General features: G+C 49.6%; 1 protein-coding gene across 1 annotated transcript; it reads left to right on the forward strand.

Annotated features, from left to right (window-relative positions):
• The first annotated feature begins 2,506 nt into the window (after window positions 1–2,506).
• KRT18 (keratin 18) lies at window positions 2,507–6,693 on the forward strand. The gene is made up of 8 exons (XM_047065661.1): window positions 2,507–2,604; window positions 2,831–3,253; window positions 4,030–4,112; window positions 4,469–4,625; window positions 5,179–5,343; window positions 5,450–5,575; window positions 5,897–6,120; window positions 6,514–6,693. The coding sequence occupies exons 2-8, from the start codon at window positions 2,837–2,839 to the stop codon at window positions 6,632–6,634; spliced, it is 1,293 nt and encodes a 430-aa protein (XP_046921617.1). The 5' UTR covers window positions 2,507–2,604; window positions 2,831–2,836; the 3' UTR covers window positions 6,635–6,693.
• Window positions 6,694–16,401: the final 9,708 nt, after the last annotated feature.

The raw sequence follows: 16,401 nt of genomic DNA on the forward strand, positions 1-16,401 counted from the left end.
ACCTGCTTCTTAGGTTCCCCACTCCTCCTCAGCAGGACACGAGAATGTGGGGCCCGATGGAGGGGCAGGAAACCCTTTCCCCTCCCCCGGGAGCCCCCTCTGCTGGGTCTCAGCACTCTGCAAGCCCTCTGTCTTTGTTCCAGAAACCTCTCACCAGGGCATCTCCTTCTCCTGCATCTCCCAGGACTGCCCTCAGAGACACCTACTCCCCTCTCCATCTTGCCACTCATGCTACCCCAGACCCGAAGTGCTGGGAATCTGGAGACTGAAACTCTTCCCTCCTGCCCCTTTCCCCTAGCCCTCCCCCCAAGCTCTCTAACTGAGTGAAAAGGCCCTGAATCACAGAGCGAACTGGAAGTGGTGGAAAAGGGCAGGCCGGTGCTAGAAGGCTGAGGTTGGTATTTGCCCGATGCTGCAAGAGGTCAGGAATGTGGCCACTGACATCATCTATGGGAGATAAGACCCAGCTGGCAGCTCTCCCCTCCTGCACTAGACTGAGCCTCCCCAGGCCCCAAAGGGTCCTGAGCAGTTGGAATGGGTCAGGGATCAGAGAAGCACCTGGGAAGGAGTTTGGATAAGAATCTGGGGATCTGGGCTTGATCCCCGATGGAATTCAAAGTCCCCCAGGGGTCTTAAGTGACTTAGACCTCATAGCATTGAACCATCTTTACATTTAAATTGACACCCCCCCTCCCTCCACCTCTGCCTTCCTGGATGTGTTAAAGACTTACTCTGCAGTAAGTAACTAGTATTTGTTCAATGAATGAGTGATAATTGACATTCACATCCACTGCCACCCAAGGGGATAGACTGGACAGACTTTATTATTCTCCCTTTACAGGTGAAGAAACTGAAGTTCAGAGTGAACTGACTTCCCCAAGTTCACACAGCTAGCCAGGAGCCCAAATCGGCTGACTTAAAGCTTTGCAAAAACAGCAAAGGCAATACATCGCATGTATAACCTACGTATCTTATTGTGCAATCCTGCGCCACATGACATTTCTGGAACCTAGCGGGGAACACGACGGTGAAAACAGGAGAAACCCCTTTGTCTGGCTGGCGCCTCTCATCTCCCAGAAACCTGCCATGCAAAAAAACGAGGAGGCACTCCTTTGTCTGCTTTTTGCATCCATTCGCCTTTTGGCCTTCGGCAGGCCCTTATCTGCCCCTGGCGGGCTCCCACCGAGCTCTGTGAGGCTTTCCCCACCAGAAGGCGGCAGGCCTGGGAGAATCCAGGGCCAAGTCCCCCATCTAAGCCGTGTCTCCCCTCTGGCAGGTCCACTGGCCCAGCTATGCCTCTTTCTCTCCCAGGCCTACTCTCCGGTCTGCCCCCATCTCAGTTCAGCTGGCAGCTTGATTAAAATCAATAGGTCCACTCCAGACCAAAGAGCACAGACAAGTGTATAATGCCAGGCCCTGCCGGACAAACAAGCTGCTGATGGTGACAGACTCGAAGGCCCTGTACCTCAGGATTCCCCCAGTTCATTCAGCAGGGGAGTGGCCATCTGCCCCATCCCCCTGGTGCAGGGAGCAGTGCAGACGGAGCAAAGATCCATCCTTTTGACCCGGGTCCTGAGGAGAGCTTCCTGGAGGAGGCAGCCCCCAGGGGACCAGCTTGGGATCCAGAGAGCCTTTTGAAGGGAGGAGGGCGGGAAGGAGGGTACCTGCAGAAAAATCCTAGTAAGGACGGGGAGGGGGCTGGCCAGAATGACTGAGTCTCACTCAGCTGGAATATTTCTAGGCGTGCACGTCCGTCCTCTTAGACTCTGCACCATGTGGACACATTACAATCTTCAGGAGGGATTTCAAGTGTCTGTTACACTGCGGTCCTCTCGGCAGCGACTAGAGCAGGCTCTGGCACACAATAGGGGCCCAACAAATATTTATTGAACTGTAAAGCGCTCAGGAAGTATTTGTTTACCCAAGGGTGCGGGGAAGGCTGATACACAGATGTTTAGAAGGGAAGAGTGTCCCTTGTTTAAATCACAAAGTGTCCCACTGAGGGCAGGAGTCCAAGGCAGCGAGTGGAGGGGAGAGGTGCAAGAGGGAGGGGATTCAGAGAATCAGTTTGTTTCCAGGGGTCTGAATCCACGCAGTGAGTGAATGTGTTTGCGGGTGTTTGACGAGACACGTCTATGTGATGTGAGTGTGAGGGTGTGCTAGTGAACACGGGCAAGTGGGCGTGTTTGGGAACCAAGTGAGGTGGGGGTCGAGTGTGTACAACAGCAGATCTGGGGCTCAGGATGGAGCTTCTCCTCCTCTTCTCCAGCCCCAAACTTTTCTTCCCCAGCATTCCTGGGGCTCAGGGATTCCCCCCTAGGTCTCCTCTGCAGGTGGGACCTTGGGCTGCAGGCTGAAGGTAGTTACAGAGATTCACACCCGACTTCACTCGCTCGTCCCCTAAAAACCCCCAAATTTGCAACCGGCGGGGACCTCTTCTACCTGGGAAAGGGGGGGGTGTAATAACGTCATTTCCTGCCCCGAAATTACACCGTCAAAGCCGACTCCACCTGCGGCCCTGGTCGGTCCAGGTTATTCCCCTCCCCCCGCCCCCCCCCCCCCCGTTCTGGGGGTAGGGGGGTCGAGGATGGCGTTGGCGGGAAGGTGCTGAGGAGGCTGGGGGAAGGGAGGCTGGGGTGGGGGGCGGGAACGGAGGGCGTGGAGTCCCGCCGCGATCCACCTGTGGCCCAAGCTTCCAGGCGACTTGGTGGCGGGGGCGGGGCCTGCCCGGGCCGGTCCCCACCCCCTCCCTCGGCGATATAACTTGAGTCGCGGACTTGACCCCCCTCGTGGCCCGAGCCTGAGTCCTGGCCTCTCCTCTTACTCCTAGAACAGCATGAGCTTCACCACCCACTCCATCTTCTCCTCCAACTACCGGTCCGTGGGCTCGGTGCAGGGATCCAACCACCGGGTCCGGCCGGTCAGCAGTGCAGCCAGCGTCTATGCAGGCGCCGGGGGCTCAGGCTCCCGGATCTCCATATCCCGCTCCTCTAGCTTCCGGAGCGGCTGGGGGTCCGGGGGCATGGCCGCCGTGATGACCGGGGCTCTGGCGGGCATCGGGGGCATCCAGGGCGAGAAGGAGACCATGCAAGACCTGAATGACCGCCTGGCCTCCTACCTGGAGAGGGTGAGGAGCCTGGAGGCTGATAATCAGAGATTGGAGATCAAAATCCGGGAACACCTGGAGAAGAAGGGACCGCAGGTCAGAGACTGGGGGCACTACTTCAAGACCATCGAGGAGCTGAGGGCTCAGGTAAGGGGGCCTCCCCCGACCCCCAGCCATGTTTGACCCTCCAGTTATCCACTCCCTGCTTCTCCCCCGCCTCCCCCAAGGATAGGAATTTTAATAGGGGTGGGGGTGCCTTGACTCCTTCCCGCTTTCCCTCGCCACCCCGCCCACTACTCCGCCCCCTGCTCCCCAGGTAGGGTGTCGGCAAGCCTTGCATTTCCATACATCCCCCTGTCCCCTGGGACCCCAAGGGTGGCGACTGGGCATGGTTAGGCCCTTTCCCAGGAGGTGGTGGGAAGGGGAGAGGGGGGAAGCCTTGCAGAGGAAGTAGACACATGGAAGGAGGTGAGGCAAGGCCCCATAAAAAGGACCCTCTGGCTTCTGGCCAAATGGAGACAGTTGGAGGGTTAAGCGGATGTGGCTAAGGCTGAGTCATCTAGGAGTAAACAGGAGGCCTACCTGTGGGAGGGGCCAATGGGGGGAGCCGGGGAGAGGTGAGCAGGTGCACCTGGGAAAAAATGCCAGGAGAGGGCCAGAGAGAGGACTTGTTACTTTAGGGCGGGAAGGCCAGCAGAGGCCCCAAAAACGGGCAGTGGGAGACCCGTGGGAGCTCTGGGATTTGGGACTCCATGAAAGGAGGGAACAGTGTGAGGGACACAGGTGGAAGGGGATAGGTGTCCAAGGAGAGCCTCTGGCTATTCCTCGGGACCAGGAAGTGTCGCTCAGACACATAACACCTTCCCATGCTCAGCCCATCATTGATTTCCCACTTATGGAGCGACCTCTCTACAATCCCCCAGATCTTTGCAAATTCTGTGGACAATGCCCGCATCGTTCTGCAGATTGACAATGCCCGTCTTGCTGCTGATGACTTCAGGGTCAAGTAAGCCTCAGGGTGCTAGGGAGCTGAGGGTGGGGCCAAGAACGGTCTGTTACAGGCTGGGTCAGGTAGGGGCTCACAGTGGGATCTTCAGCTGTGGGCGGAGCTGGGTGGATAAGAGAGAGTTAAGCTCCATCAGTTTATTCATTCATGTAACACAGTTAAAGAATACTGTCCCCCAGGTGCCAAGAACAGTGCCCAGAGGATTAGCACCTGATCTTGACTCAGGTTGCTGAGTCAAAATCAGGTCACTGCAAACTCCATAGTTTGCAATGGCCATAGGGGCGCTATTAGGTGGCATGGCCCGAGAAGGTTCTGGAACAGAAATGAGGCCCCTCTGATCGCCTCCACTCCCACAGGTATGAGACAGAGCTGGCCATGCGCCAGTCTGTGGAGAGTGACATCCATGGGCTCCGCAAGGTCATTGATGACACCAATGTCACTCGGCTGCAGCTGGAGACAGAGATCGAGGCTCTCAAGGAAGAGTTGCTCTTCATGAAGAAGAACCATGAGGAGGCAAGCAGGGGGCCAAACAAGTCTGGGTGGGGGAATAGATGGGCCGGGTCACCTGTAAGTAGCTTACAGGGAAGCCTAGAACTCCCAGCCTGGGCTCTTCTGAATCACACGGCTGCCACACTCAGTGGGTCACCTGAATGACAGCGTGAGGGGGTCAAGAGGACATGGGTGAGAAAGCGAGGTGAGGACAAAAGGTAGAAGCAACTAGCACTAGGGTTGAGGGCTGAGGGGGGAGTGAGAGCAGGTGGAGCCGGCAGGGCTTCCTGGAAGAACGTTCGAGGAGCAGGTTTGTGGAAGGAGGGTGGATGCAGGGACAGAGCAAAGTGAGAAGAGAGAAACCACCTGTGGGTGATAGTGAGTGGTACCATTTTATCCATCTGGAGTAGAAAGCGCAGACCTGGCATCGTGCAGAGCACAAAGCCGAGAGTCTTCTCTGTTCCTGTCTCCAACTGACCCCGCAGGCCTCCTGCAAGAGACAGTTGCAGAGGTGGAGCCTTCCTGGAGTTCTGGACCCGAGTCCCCTCTTTCCTCACTCTGGTCCTCTCTCCTTCAGGAAGTAAAGGGTCTGCAAAACCAAATTGCCAACTCGGGGTTGACCGTGGAGTTGGATGCCCCCAAATCTCAGGACCTCAGCAAGATCATGGCGGACATCCGGGCCCAGTATGAAGAGCTGGCTAAGAAGAACCGAGAGGAGCTGGACAAGTACTGGTCCCAGCAGGTGCATGAAGGGAAGGGATGGGTGCCAGGCTAGGCGCAGAGGCCTGAGGGTGTGGAAGGGAAGCAGATGGAGAAGGAGGGACCTGAGGACTCTCTTGTCCCTGCAGATTGAGGAGAGCACCACAGTGATCACCTCCCAGACTGCTGAGATAGCAGAAGCTGAGAAGACCCTCAAGGAGCTGAGACGCACGGTCCAGTCCTTGGAGATCAACCTGGACTCGATGAGAAACCTGGTGAGAGTCCTCACGTCACCTGCCCCAACTACTCTTGGTCCCGCCCTCTGTCAGCCTCAGACCCAGTCCTATCTCAGCCCAAATTCTACCCCCTTCCATTTTAAGTCCCTTATGCTCAGAAAGGGTGGTTTCTCTTTGCATTTTCCCACTGCTCCTACCCACGACCCTAGTATCTGGCACACCCTAAGTCCTCGAAGACGTTTCCAAGAGTGAAGGGATGAATGGTCGTGGGATTTGGACTGTTCTGCTGAAAAATTTGTGGAGACACTCCCTCCACCCCATCTCGGGGCTCACCCGCCCCTCCTCTCTGTGCCCCTGCAGAAGGCCAGCTTCGAGAACAGCTTGAGGGAGGTGGAGGCCCGCTACACCTTGCAGATGGAGCAGCTCAACGGGGTCCTGCTGCACCTGGAGTCAGAGCTGTCCCAGACCCGGACAGAGGGGCAGCGGCAGGCCCAGGAGTACGAGGCCTTGCTCAATGTCAAGGTCAAGCTGGAGGCTGAGATCGCCACCTACCGTCGCCTGCTGGAAGACGGGGAGGACTTCCGGTAAATGGGGCTCTCCTCCCACCCTCACAAGCTGGGGTCAGGATACACTTATCCCCAGAGTCTGAGCTTTTGTAACCCACCCCGCCCCCCTCATCCCTGCGCATCGGTGTCCACTGAGCGCTGGGCCGGTGCTCTGTGCGGGCTCCTGCGTCTCCAAGGGAGTAAGTAAGAGCTTCAGAGGCTCCCTCCCTGGAGAAGAGAACAGACTGAGTATTGCCCCAGCCGTACTTAGAGCACATGTGGAGTTTGGCTTTGGGTTTCCCTTTTCTGGAGGAAGCGGCCAAACGGAGTGTGGAGATAGAGGCAGGGATCAGGAGGTGTTTTTCCTCCTCTTCCTTGACTCCCTTCTACTCTACGAGCTGTTTGTAACTGGGGCTTGGTCTTCTGTGACAGTCTTAGTGACGCCTTGGATACCAGCAACTCCTTTCAAACCATCCAGAAGACCACCACCCGCAGGATCGTGGACGGCAAAGTGGTGTCTGAGACCAACGACACCAAAGTTCTGAGGCGTTGAAGCAGCAGAAGCAGGCTACCCTTTGGGGAACGGGAGGCCAATAAAAAATTCAGAGGTCACTTTTGTGTCTTCCTTGCTTGTCTTCAGAACACGTGCCAACGCCCTGACCCAGTAGTCCTTCCTATCTCTGACCAGGCAGAAGTCACTGCTGACCGCAGGGGGTTCATATGGGGGGGGGGGCTCTTCTGAGGACCCACCTTCTCCGAATGAGGAGGGAATGGTCGATGAGAATTTGTCTTTTCAAACTGAAAAAGGTATACAAGCAACCTGCGCAGAATCCAAAAGGAAAGAAGGAAATCAAATGAAATACTTCCTACCCCACTCCAGAGGCAACCACTTGTAAAATAGTCCCTTAAACTGGACATATACGAATGTGTTTCCTTTTATTTTATGTATGTGGGACTGCACTATTCTGCAGCCTGGACTCCCAAACTCTGCCTTCTTCATCTCAGTGTGTCTTAGACACCTTTCTAAAGCAGTATCTGTAGACCTACCTTGCTTTTTATGCCCAGTTGAGTGAATTTGGAATCTCTTCTACCTTCATATGGAATCCACATGCATATTCCATTCTCCGAAAGGAAATTGTTGATCCGCTATTGAGGGAAAAAGCATGGAATTGCAGTAACTTTGCACTCTATCACCTCTCCTGTTTTGATAACCATTTTGATGATTTTTTTCCTCCCCATCATGCATCTGAATGTCTATATCACATAAATCTTCTCTCAATCTGCAACAAAGAGTAATTACCATGCTCCAAATGCTTCCAAGAATCAGAAACGTGATCTGTATAATGTCCAGTCATGGTCAAGAAACCAATTTGACAGACGATACCTAGGTCTTTCTTGACCTTTTGCTTAGTAAACAGTCCTCCGTCTACTTTGAGCGATGTCGTACAAAATATGACATCATGTTACGTAAAACTTCTTGTATCTGTATAGGAATGCCATTGGGATCGTTTTTTTTAGAAGGATCCCCAGAATGATTTTCTCTCAGGTCTCAGCAACAAAAAAACTTACATTTGGTAGCAAAGGACTTTCTTTTTTTTTTTTTAATATTACTTTTAAAAAAATTTTTTTTAACGTTTTATTTATTTTTGAGACAGGGAGAGACAGAGCATGAACAGGGGAGGGTCAGAGAGAGGGAGACACAGAATCTGAAACAGGCTCCAGGCTCTGAGCTGTCAGCACAGAGCCCGACGCGGGGCTCGAACTCACAGACGGCGAGATCATGACCTGAGCCGAAGTCGGCTGCTTAACCGACCGAGCCACCCAGGCGCCCCAGCAAAGGACTATTCTATTTAATCTGTACATTGTACACCCTATTCTTAGTAGCTGCCTGGTACTATGGTGTGTAGAGTACAAATGTACCTAACCCAGGTCTTTTAGTGATGGACATCTTGATTGCCAGTAGTTTGGTTTTTACAAAAAGTTGCAATTAGGGGCACCTGGGTGGCTCAGTCGCTTAAGCACCTGACTTTGGCTGAGGTCATGATCTCACAGCTTGTGAGTTTGAGCCCCGCATTGGGCTCTGTGCTGACAACTCAGAGCCTGGAGCCTGATTCCGGTTCTGTGTCTCCCTCCCTCTCTGCCCTTCCCCCGCTCACACTCTGTCTCTCTCTCTCTCTCTCTCTCTCAAAAATAAACGTTAAAAAAAAAGGTTGCAATTAATGTTAACTAATATGCTATTAATATCTGTAACTAATATGTATTAATGTGTGAGCAGATCTATAGGACAAATGTCTCGAAATGGTATGCTGGGCTCGAAATGCTATACATTAACGAATATTTAGGAAGTGCCTACTTTATGCCAGGCCCCATGCTAGAGCGCTAACAGCCTAATGGTCAAAAGTTATGTGCAGTTTTGGAGGGCCTGGCTGGCTCAGTCTGTAGAGCGTGTGACTCTTGATCTAGGGGTTGTGAGTTCAAGCCCCATGTTGGGTGTAGGGATTACTTTAAAAAGTAAATTCTAGGGGCGCCTGGGTGGCGCAGTCGGTTAAGCGTCCGACTTCAGCCAGGTCACGATCTCACGGTCCGTGAGTTCGAGCCCCGCGTCAGGCTCTGGGCTGATGGCTCGGAGCCTGGAGCCTGTTTCCGATTCTGTGTCTCCCTCTCTCTCTGCCCCTCGCCCGTTCATGCTCTGTCTCTCTCTGTCCCAAAAATAAATAAAAAACGTTGAAAAAAAAATTTTTTTTTAAATAAAAAGTAAATTCTAAGAAAAAAAACATGTGCGTTTTTATCCATTCTTTCAACAAATACTTGCTGAATACCTACTATGTACCAGCTACTCCTCCAGGTACTAGAGATACATCAATGAGCGAAAAAGACAAAATTACTATCCTCATGGAACTCTATATCTTAGAGACAAAAGACCAAGAAAAAACCAGAAACATAACATAGCATGAACATATAGAAGGTAATAAGTGACCTGGGCCTGGGTTGAGCAGGCAAGGAAGATCACAGTGGGGAGAATCAGGAATGTGAAAGGGGTATGCGTGAAGATCTTCAATCAAAATGAAAAACAAATGGGGTGCCTGGGTGGCTCAGTCGGGTGAGCGTCTGACTCTTGGTTTTGGCTCAGGTCATGATCTCACAGTTTGTGGGTTCAAACATCGGGCTCTGCAGCTGGCAGCGTGGAGCCTGCTTGGGATTCTCTTTCTCTCTATCCTTCTCTCTATCCTTCCCCCGCTCAAGCTGTCTCTGTCTCTTTCAAAATAAACATTAAAAAAAAAAAAAAAAAGGCCGAGGGGGCACCAGGATGGCTCAGTTGGTTAAGCATCTGGCTTCAGCTCAGGTCATGAACTCACGCCTCCTGGGTTCACGCTCTGCACTAGGCTCTGGGTTCAAGGCCTGCATGGGGGCTCTGCTGAAAGTAATGAACCTGCTTGGGATTTTCTCTCTCCCTCTGCCCTCCACCCCCCACTCTCTCCTCTCAAAATAAAGAAATAAACTTAAAATACAGCATGTACTTTACCTAAAATACAGCGTGTTTACTCTGCAACCTCTAAAACTATGGGGTCCTTGGTGGAAAAAAGCTAAAGACAGCACTGTTTGAGACCCTTTGTCTGCAGGAGGCTCAGGGAGACAAAAGCCAGGACAGGCAGCCCTCCAGGCTAGCTGGCATGGGTGTGGGGGGGGGGCGGGGGGAGCTCCCCAGAGGGACAGGGCGGAAGTCTTTATCACTGCAGGGCCCTGAGAAGCTGCAAAGTGAGCAGAGCAAGGGCCAGCTTCCTGAGTTACACAAGACATTACCTGGAGCTTCTGTGAGCCAGGACACTTGCTTTCTCTGGGCTCCTTGGTGCTGCTACCTGGAGGAAAACATCCTAGCTGAAACCAAGGCACCCCGCTGAGGGGTTGCTCACCCTTCCTAAGCCTACCTCCCCAGAATAACCCTAAAAATCCCGTCCCACCTCTCCTCTCCCCATCCTCTCTCCAAGCCCTGCTTTGTCTATATCCTCCTCCCCAGCCTTTACAGGAGTCTACAGGAGACAAAGCCCTGGGGCAGGGAGTTTTACTTTCTGAGATCTGTTTTAGGAAAGCAATCAGAGTGGTTTTCTTGCCCCGTCTGCCCTACTATTTTCTAGATATGAAAGCGTAATACTGAATGTGCTCTCTCAGGCCACACGGAAGCCCCAGATCTGATGATGAGCCCCCACCCCCCCCCCCACACACACACCCCCGCAAAGGGCTGCACAGCCCTGGCTGGCCCTCAGTGTAATTTAGACACGAGGTATCCGGCCTTCCTTGGGCCCCTAAAAAGGAGAGACTGATGGCCCCGGCCGCCAGATGTGGGACTGCAAGCAAACGTGGGATGCGGACGTGCCTGAAGGGGAAGCAGAAAGCCCCTGGCAGAGTCTGAGCAGTGCCTGCGGCGGAGTCAAGCGGACCCGGGTAACCCAAGACGATGCACCTGATATGACTATCCCTCCCCATCAGACAATGTCTCCCAGTTCCCAGGGCGCTAATGCATTTGATCCCTATTACAATCCTGTGAGCTATGCGAGGCAGAGGGTATTACTGGCTTTGGCTCAGAGAAGTAGGCACTGAGGTTCCCAGAGATCATGTGACTTGTCCGAGGCCACAGAGCTAGAGGCTTAAGGCAGGAAACCACCTATCCAGATCCCCAGTCCCACGCTCTCTCTCCCGTGTATTCTAACTTAGCCCAGGGTTTCTCCCGCCCTGGCTGCAATTCCAGTCACCAGAGGCATTTTACGAACAATACCAACGCCCAGGTCCCATCTGCAAAGATTGTGATTTGGTTGCTCTGGGGTGAGGACCCAGGCCTCCTGGCAAGTGTTAAAATATGATTTTGGTGATTGCAAGAGGCAGGCAAAGTGGAGACTCCCATTCAAGCTGTGCCTAGGGTCAACACCATGGCCTTCCCTCCTGACGCAGGTCACGGATGTATGTGTTTTACACTGCACACTCCTGGAAAAGCCCAAGGCCCCTGGGGCAATCTTCCTCGTCTCCCACTGGGGAAGACGACCTCTTGAGGGGCAGCCCATTTTGTGGCCAAAGGGGAATATTAGCAATTCCAAGGTTATATTATGCAGCCGTCTATTTTCATTTCATCCTTCCTCTCTCTATGCATAATCCAGCCTGGATACTAAAGTAATAAATGGTACTGGAAGGTGAAGAACTATGTGGATCACATATCCACTTTGTGGGGTTTTTCAAAGACAAAAACAACTATAGATAGATAAAATGTATATGTACTCATAGGTATCTATCCTTGTAGATGCAAAGATCTCTGGAAGGATACACAAGAAACTTAAATTAATGATTGCCTCTGAGGAGAGAAATTGAAATAGGAAGAAACAAGGGTGCCTGGGTGGCTCAGGTTGAGCGTCCGACTTCAGCTCAGGTCACGATCTCGCAGTTTGTGGGCTCAAGCCCACCTCAGACTCTGTGCTGTCGGTCAGAGCCTGGAGCCTGCTTCGGATTCTGTGTCTCCCTCTCTCTCTGCTCTTCCCCCGCTCATGCTCTGTCTCTCTCTCTCTCTTCCAGAAATAAATGAAAACATTTAAAAAAAATTTTTTTAAGAAATAGGAAGAAACAAAAGTGGGAGGGAGATTTACTTTCCATCGTGTACCTTTGTACCTTTTGAATCATATATTACTAGTACACATACCAAAAAACTTTTCTTTGTGATCTTTTATAATGATACAGGAACCCACAGCTTTCCAGGGAAGAAAACTGTACGCCCATTTTTGTTGTTTCTGACCCACCCCATTCATTCAATCAGTCATTCCACAAACATTGACTGAGCCCCTGGGGTGTGCCAAGAACTATTCTAGGAACTGAGGGTGGAGTGTGAGGATACAGACTAATAATCCTTATTCTTGTGGAGCTTACATTTTATTTCATTACATTTTTATAGCTTATTTATTTATTTTGAGAGAGGAAGAGCACCAGTGGGGGAGGGGAGCAGAGAGAGAGAGAGAGAGAGAGAGAGAGAGAATCCCAAGCAGGCTCTGTACTGTCAGCCCAACTCGGGGGCTCAAACTCACAAACCGTGAGATCATGACCTGAGCTGAAGTCAGACACTCAACGAACTGAGCCACCCGGGTGCCCCTGGAGCTTATATTTTAGCAAATGGAGACAGACAACAAAAGATAAATGTAATAAGTAAATTATACTGTATATTAGAAGAGGTAAACATTATGGGAAAAAAGTAGAGCATCAGGGAATCAGGAGTTAGAAGGTGTATTCGTTTCCTGTTATTGCTGTAACAATCATAAACTTAGTGGCTTAACACACATTTGTTATCTTGCAGTTTGTCACCAAGAATGAGTTTGCGAGGTCAGAATATTTACCTCTTCTAATATACAATATAATTTACTTATTACATTTATCCTTTGTTGTCTGTCTCCATTTGCTAAAATGTAAGCTCCAGGGGCACCCGGGTGGCTCAGTTGGTTGAGCGTCTGACTTCAGCTCAGGTCATGATCTCGTGGTTTGTGAGTTTGAGCCCCGAGTCCTAAAACCAAAGTGTCAGCAGGGCTGTGTGCCTTCCAGAAGCTCTAGGGGAAATTGATTTCCTTGTCTTTTCCACCTTCTAGAGGCCACCTGCACTCCTTGGCTTGTAGCCCCTTCTGCTATCTTCAAAGTCAGCTGTGTATCTTCTTCTCTTTCTTTCTCTGACTTCAACCACAAGCCCGATCTCTTTTTCAATGAGCGTGGCTTTGGTTTTCAGTTTATAAATGAGGTCACAAAGTATTTGTCTCTCTCCATCTGACTTATTTCAATTAGCACAATGCCTTCAAGTTCCCTCCACGTGGTCGCACATGGTAGGATATCCTCAATTTTTATGGCTGAGTTATATTCCACTGCATATGTGTGCCACAACTTCTTTAACTCTCCATCCACCGATGGACACAGGTTATTTCCACGTCTTGGCTATTGGAAAGAACGCTGCTATGAACGTGGGGTTGCAGGTAGGTCTTTGAGTTAGTGTTTTCATTTCCTTTGGCCGTATTCCCAAAGGCAGAATTGCCAGGTCATATGGTGGTTTTATTTTTAATTTTTTGAGGCTCCTCCACACCGTTTTCCATAGTGGCTGTATTTGACTGGGTTTGAAGGCAGTGAGGTCTCAGTAACCGCACGTCATGGAAAAACCGTACCTTCACTTACCACTTGGGGCTACCTGGAATGCCTTGGCCTTTTGGAGGTAGTGAGTCTTTGGCAGACTACACAGCTGTTAAGATAGACGAGGACGGTGGGAAAAGAGAAATCAAGGGCTCTCTGGGGTGGTCTGGCTGCTTTGGCCACACTGATGGGTTCAGAGAATGGAAATTGGAAGCGCCAAGTTTTACATTCCTGGCTCAAGAGGACCAGGCTGCTTCTAAGACTTCCTACACGAATCTTTCAACTCCTGCAGCCACAGGCCTGATGCGGCTGAAGCCTGACACTGCATCAGCGGTTGAAATCATAGGATGCCTGGGTGGCTCAGTCAGTTGAGCGTCCAACTCTTGATTTCAGCTCAGGTCATGATCCCAGGGTCGTGGGGGGTAGAGCCCTGCACTGAGTGTGGAGCCTGCTTAAGATTCTTTCTCTCCCTCTGTCTCTCTCCCCTGCTTGGGCTCTCTCTTTTACTAAAATAAAACAAAAATAAGAATAATTTTTAAAAAAAGAAGTTGAAATCACAGCCAGGTCTTCTAGGAAAGCCAAGACATTGAGGAGGAATCCTAAGAATGGGAAAAGGAGCTTTGGGACATATTTGAAGATGCTGCATGCCCAGACCATGCTAAATCTCCCTGACTGGCAGAGATAGCCCCTCCTTCTTTGTCTAATGAGGCTGGCCCTGCCTTGCTTGGACATTCTGTAAGGGCTTCCCCTGAGATAGTTAACGTATAAGAAATGACTCAGACACAAAACCAGGGGGAAAGAGTACAAAATCTGACCCTAGGGAAGACTCACAAGACAAAAGAATTGCAACGATTTTGCCAGTTTATATAGACACAAACTGGGGGCATTTGTATGTAGTTGGATTCTAAGGATGCTTAACCAGAAAGGAAGACACAGTTTTCCCACATAAATATTTATGTGGGTTTATTTATATGGACTCAGGGAATCCAAACTCAGTGTGCTGGCCCCAGCACCCAGGAATGATTTTATTGCTTTCCTTAGTTGTTTGGCTAAAACCTATCTCAGGAGTAGCATATAATAAGTGAAGCTGAGCTATAAGAAATCCTATTGCATAATTCAGAGGAAGGAATCTAAAGATTTACTGCGAAAGGAATGTCGGAATGATTTATCGTGGACAGTCTACACACTCAACAGCTGACCACCAGAAGGGAAGCAAAGTGGGTTTGGTTGCCTTAAAAGGCCACAGGGTCAAAGCAATAATCAGAATGGTCTGACGCACGGGATTGTTTGGCAGTAATTACCTGATCATGGGGTTCTAATTTTCAATTGAGTGGGCAGTCTGGTAAAGTCATCTCTTATTGTTTTATTATACACGGGACTACTGGTGGCTGGCTTAGTCGGTAGAGCATGCAACTCTTGATCTCAGGGTCATAAGTTCCAGACCCACATGGGGAGTACAGCTTACTAAATAAATAAATGTGACTACCAGAAAAACTTTTAACCATTTACAAATCTATACAAAAAGATACACTCAAAAAACACCATCAACTAATCAAAACGGAATTCGAAAACGGTTTGAGCAACCCACAGGAAGGCAGGAGAAAAATGAAAAAGAGAGCAAATAGAGAAAAAAAATAAAACAGTAGACCTCGGTCCTAATACAACAATAATTACATGAAGTGGTATAAATACCACACACAATGGAGTATTACTCGGCAATCAAAAAGAATGAAATCTTGCCATTTGCAACAACGTGGCTAGAACTAGAGGGTATTATGCTAAGCAATATTAGTCAGAGAAAGACAAATATCATATGACTTCACTCATATAAGCAATTTAAGATACAAAACAGATGAACATAAGGGAAGGGAAGCAAAAATAATATAAAAACAAGGAGGGGGACAGAGAACAAACTGAGGGTTCTGGAGGGGTTTGTGGGTGGGGGGATGGGCTAAATGGGCAAGGGGCATTAAGGAATCTACTCCTGAATTCATTGTTGCTCTGTATGCTAATTTGGATGCAAATTTAAATAAATAAGTGAATAAATAAATAGGAAAAAAAGCAAATCAGCAAAGATATAGAGGAAGTCAAAAACACCATCAATCAGTAGGATCTGACTGACATTTATAAAACATTCCACCAGCAGAGCAGAATACACATTTGTTTTCAAGCGCCCACTGAGCTTACACCAAGATCGACCATATCCTGAACCACAAAAGCAATTCAATGGAGAAAACAGCCTTTTCTGACACAAGAGTGGTGTCAGAACAACTGGACATCCCGAGACAAAAATAAACAAACAAACAAACAAACAAATACCACAGCAACGCTCTTGACCCAAGTCTCACACCTTATATAAAAATTAACTCAATGCTGATGACAAACTTAAGAGTAAACCATAAGACTCTAAAACTTTAAGAGAAAACACTTAAGAAAAAACAAAGAATAAAAACAGAGAAATCTGGGATCTAGGGCTAGGCAGAGTTCTTAGACTTGGGGACATCAACCACAAATCCATAAAGACGGATAAGCTGTACTTAATCAAAATTAAAAATATTTGTTCTGTGAAAGAAGGTGTTCATAGGATGAAAAGATAAGCAACAGACTAGGAGAAAATATTTGAATACCACACATCTATGATGACTAGTATCTAGAACATATAAAGGATTCTCGGGGTGCCTGGGTGGCTTGGTTGGTTAAGTGTCCGACTTCGGCTCAGGTCATGATCTCACGGTCTGTGGATTCGAGCCCCGTGTCAGGCTCTGTGCTGACAGCTCAGAGCCTGGAGCCTGTTTCAGATTCTGTGTCTCCCTCTCTCTTTGCTCCTCCCCTGTTCATGCTCTGTCTCTCTCTGTCTCAAAAATAAATAAACGTTAAAAAATTTTTTTTTTTAAAAAGGATTCTCAAAACTCAATGGTAAAAAAAAATCCAGTTAGAAAATGGGCAAAAGATATGAGAAGACTTTTCCCGAAGAGGATACACAGGTGGAAAACAAGCTCATGAAAAGATGCTCCACATCATTAGCTGTGAGGGAAATGCAAATTGGAATCACAGTGAGATATCACTATACACCTATCAAAATGACCAAAGTAAACAATAGACAACACCAAATGTTGGAGTGGACCTGGGAAAAACTGGACCACTCATACGTCGCTGATGGGAATGCAAAATGGCCCAGTCACT

Source organism: Lynx rufus, unplaced genomic scaffold (assembly GCF_022079265.1).
Source record: "Lynx rufus isolate CCGP_SWC_20201006 ecotype Redwood Valley unplaced genomic scaffold, mLynRuf1.p SCAF_7, whole genome shotgun sequence".
Lineage (NCBI taxonomy): Eukaryota > Metazoa > Chordata > Mammalia > Carnivora > Felidae > Lynx > Lynx rufus.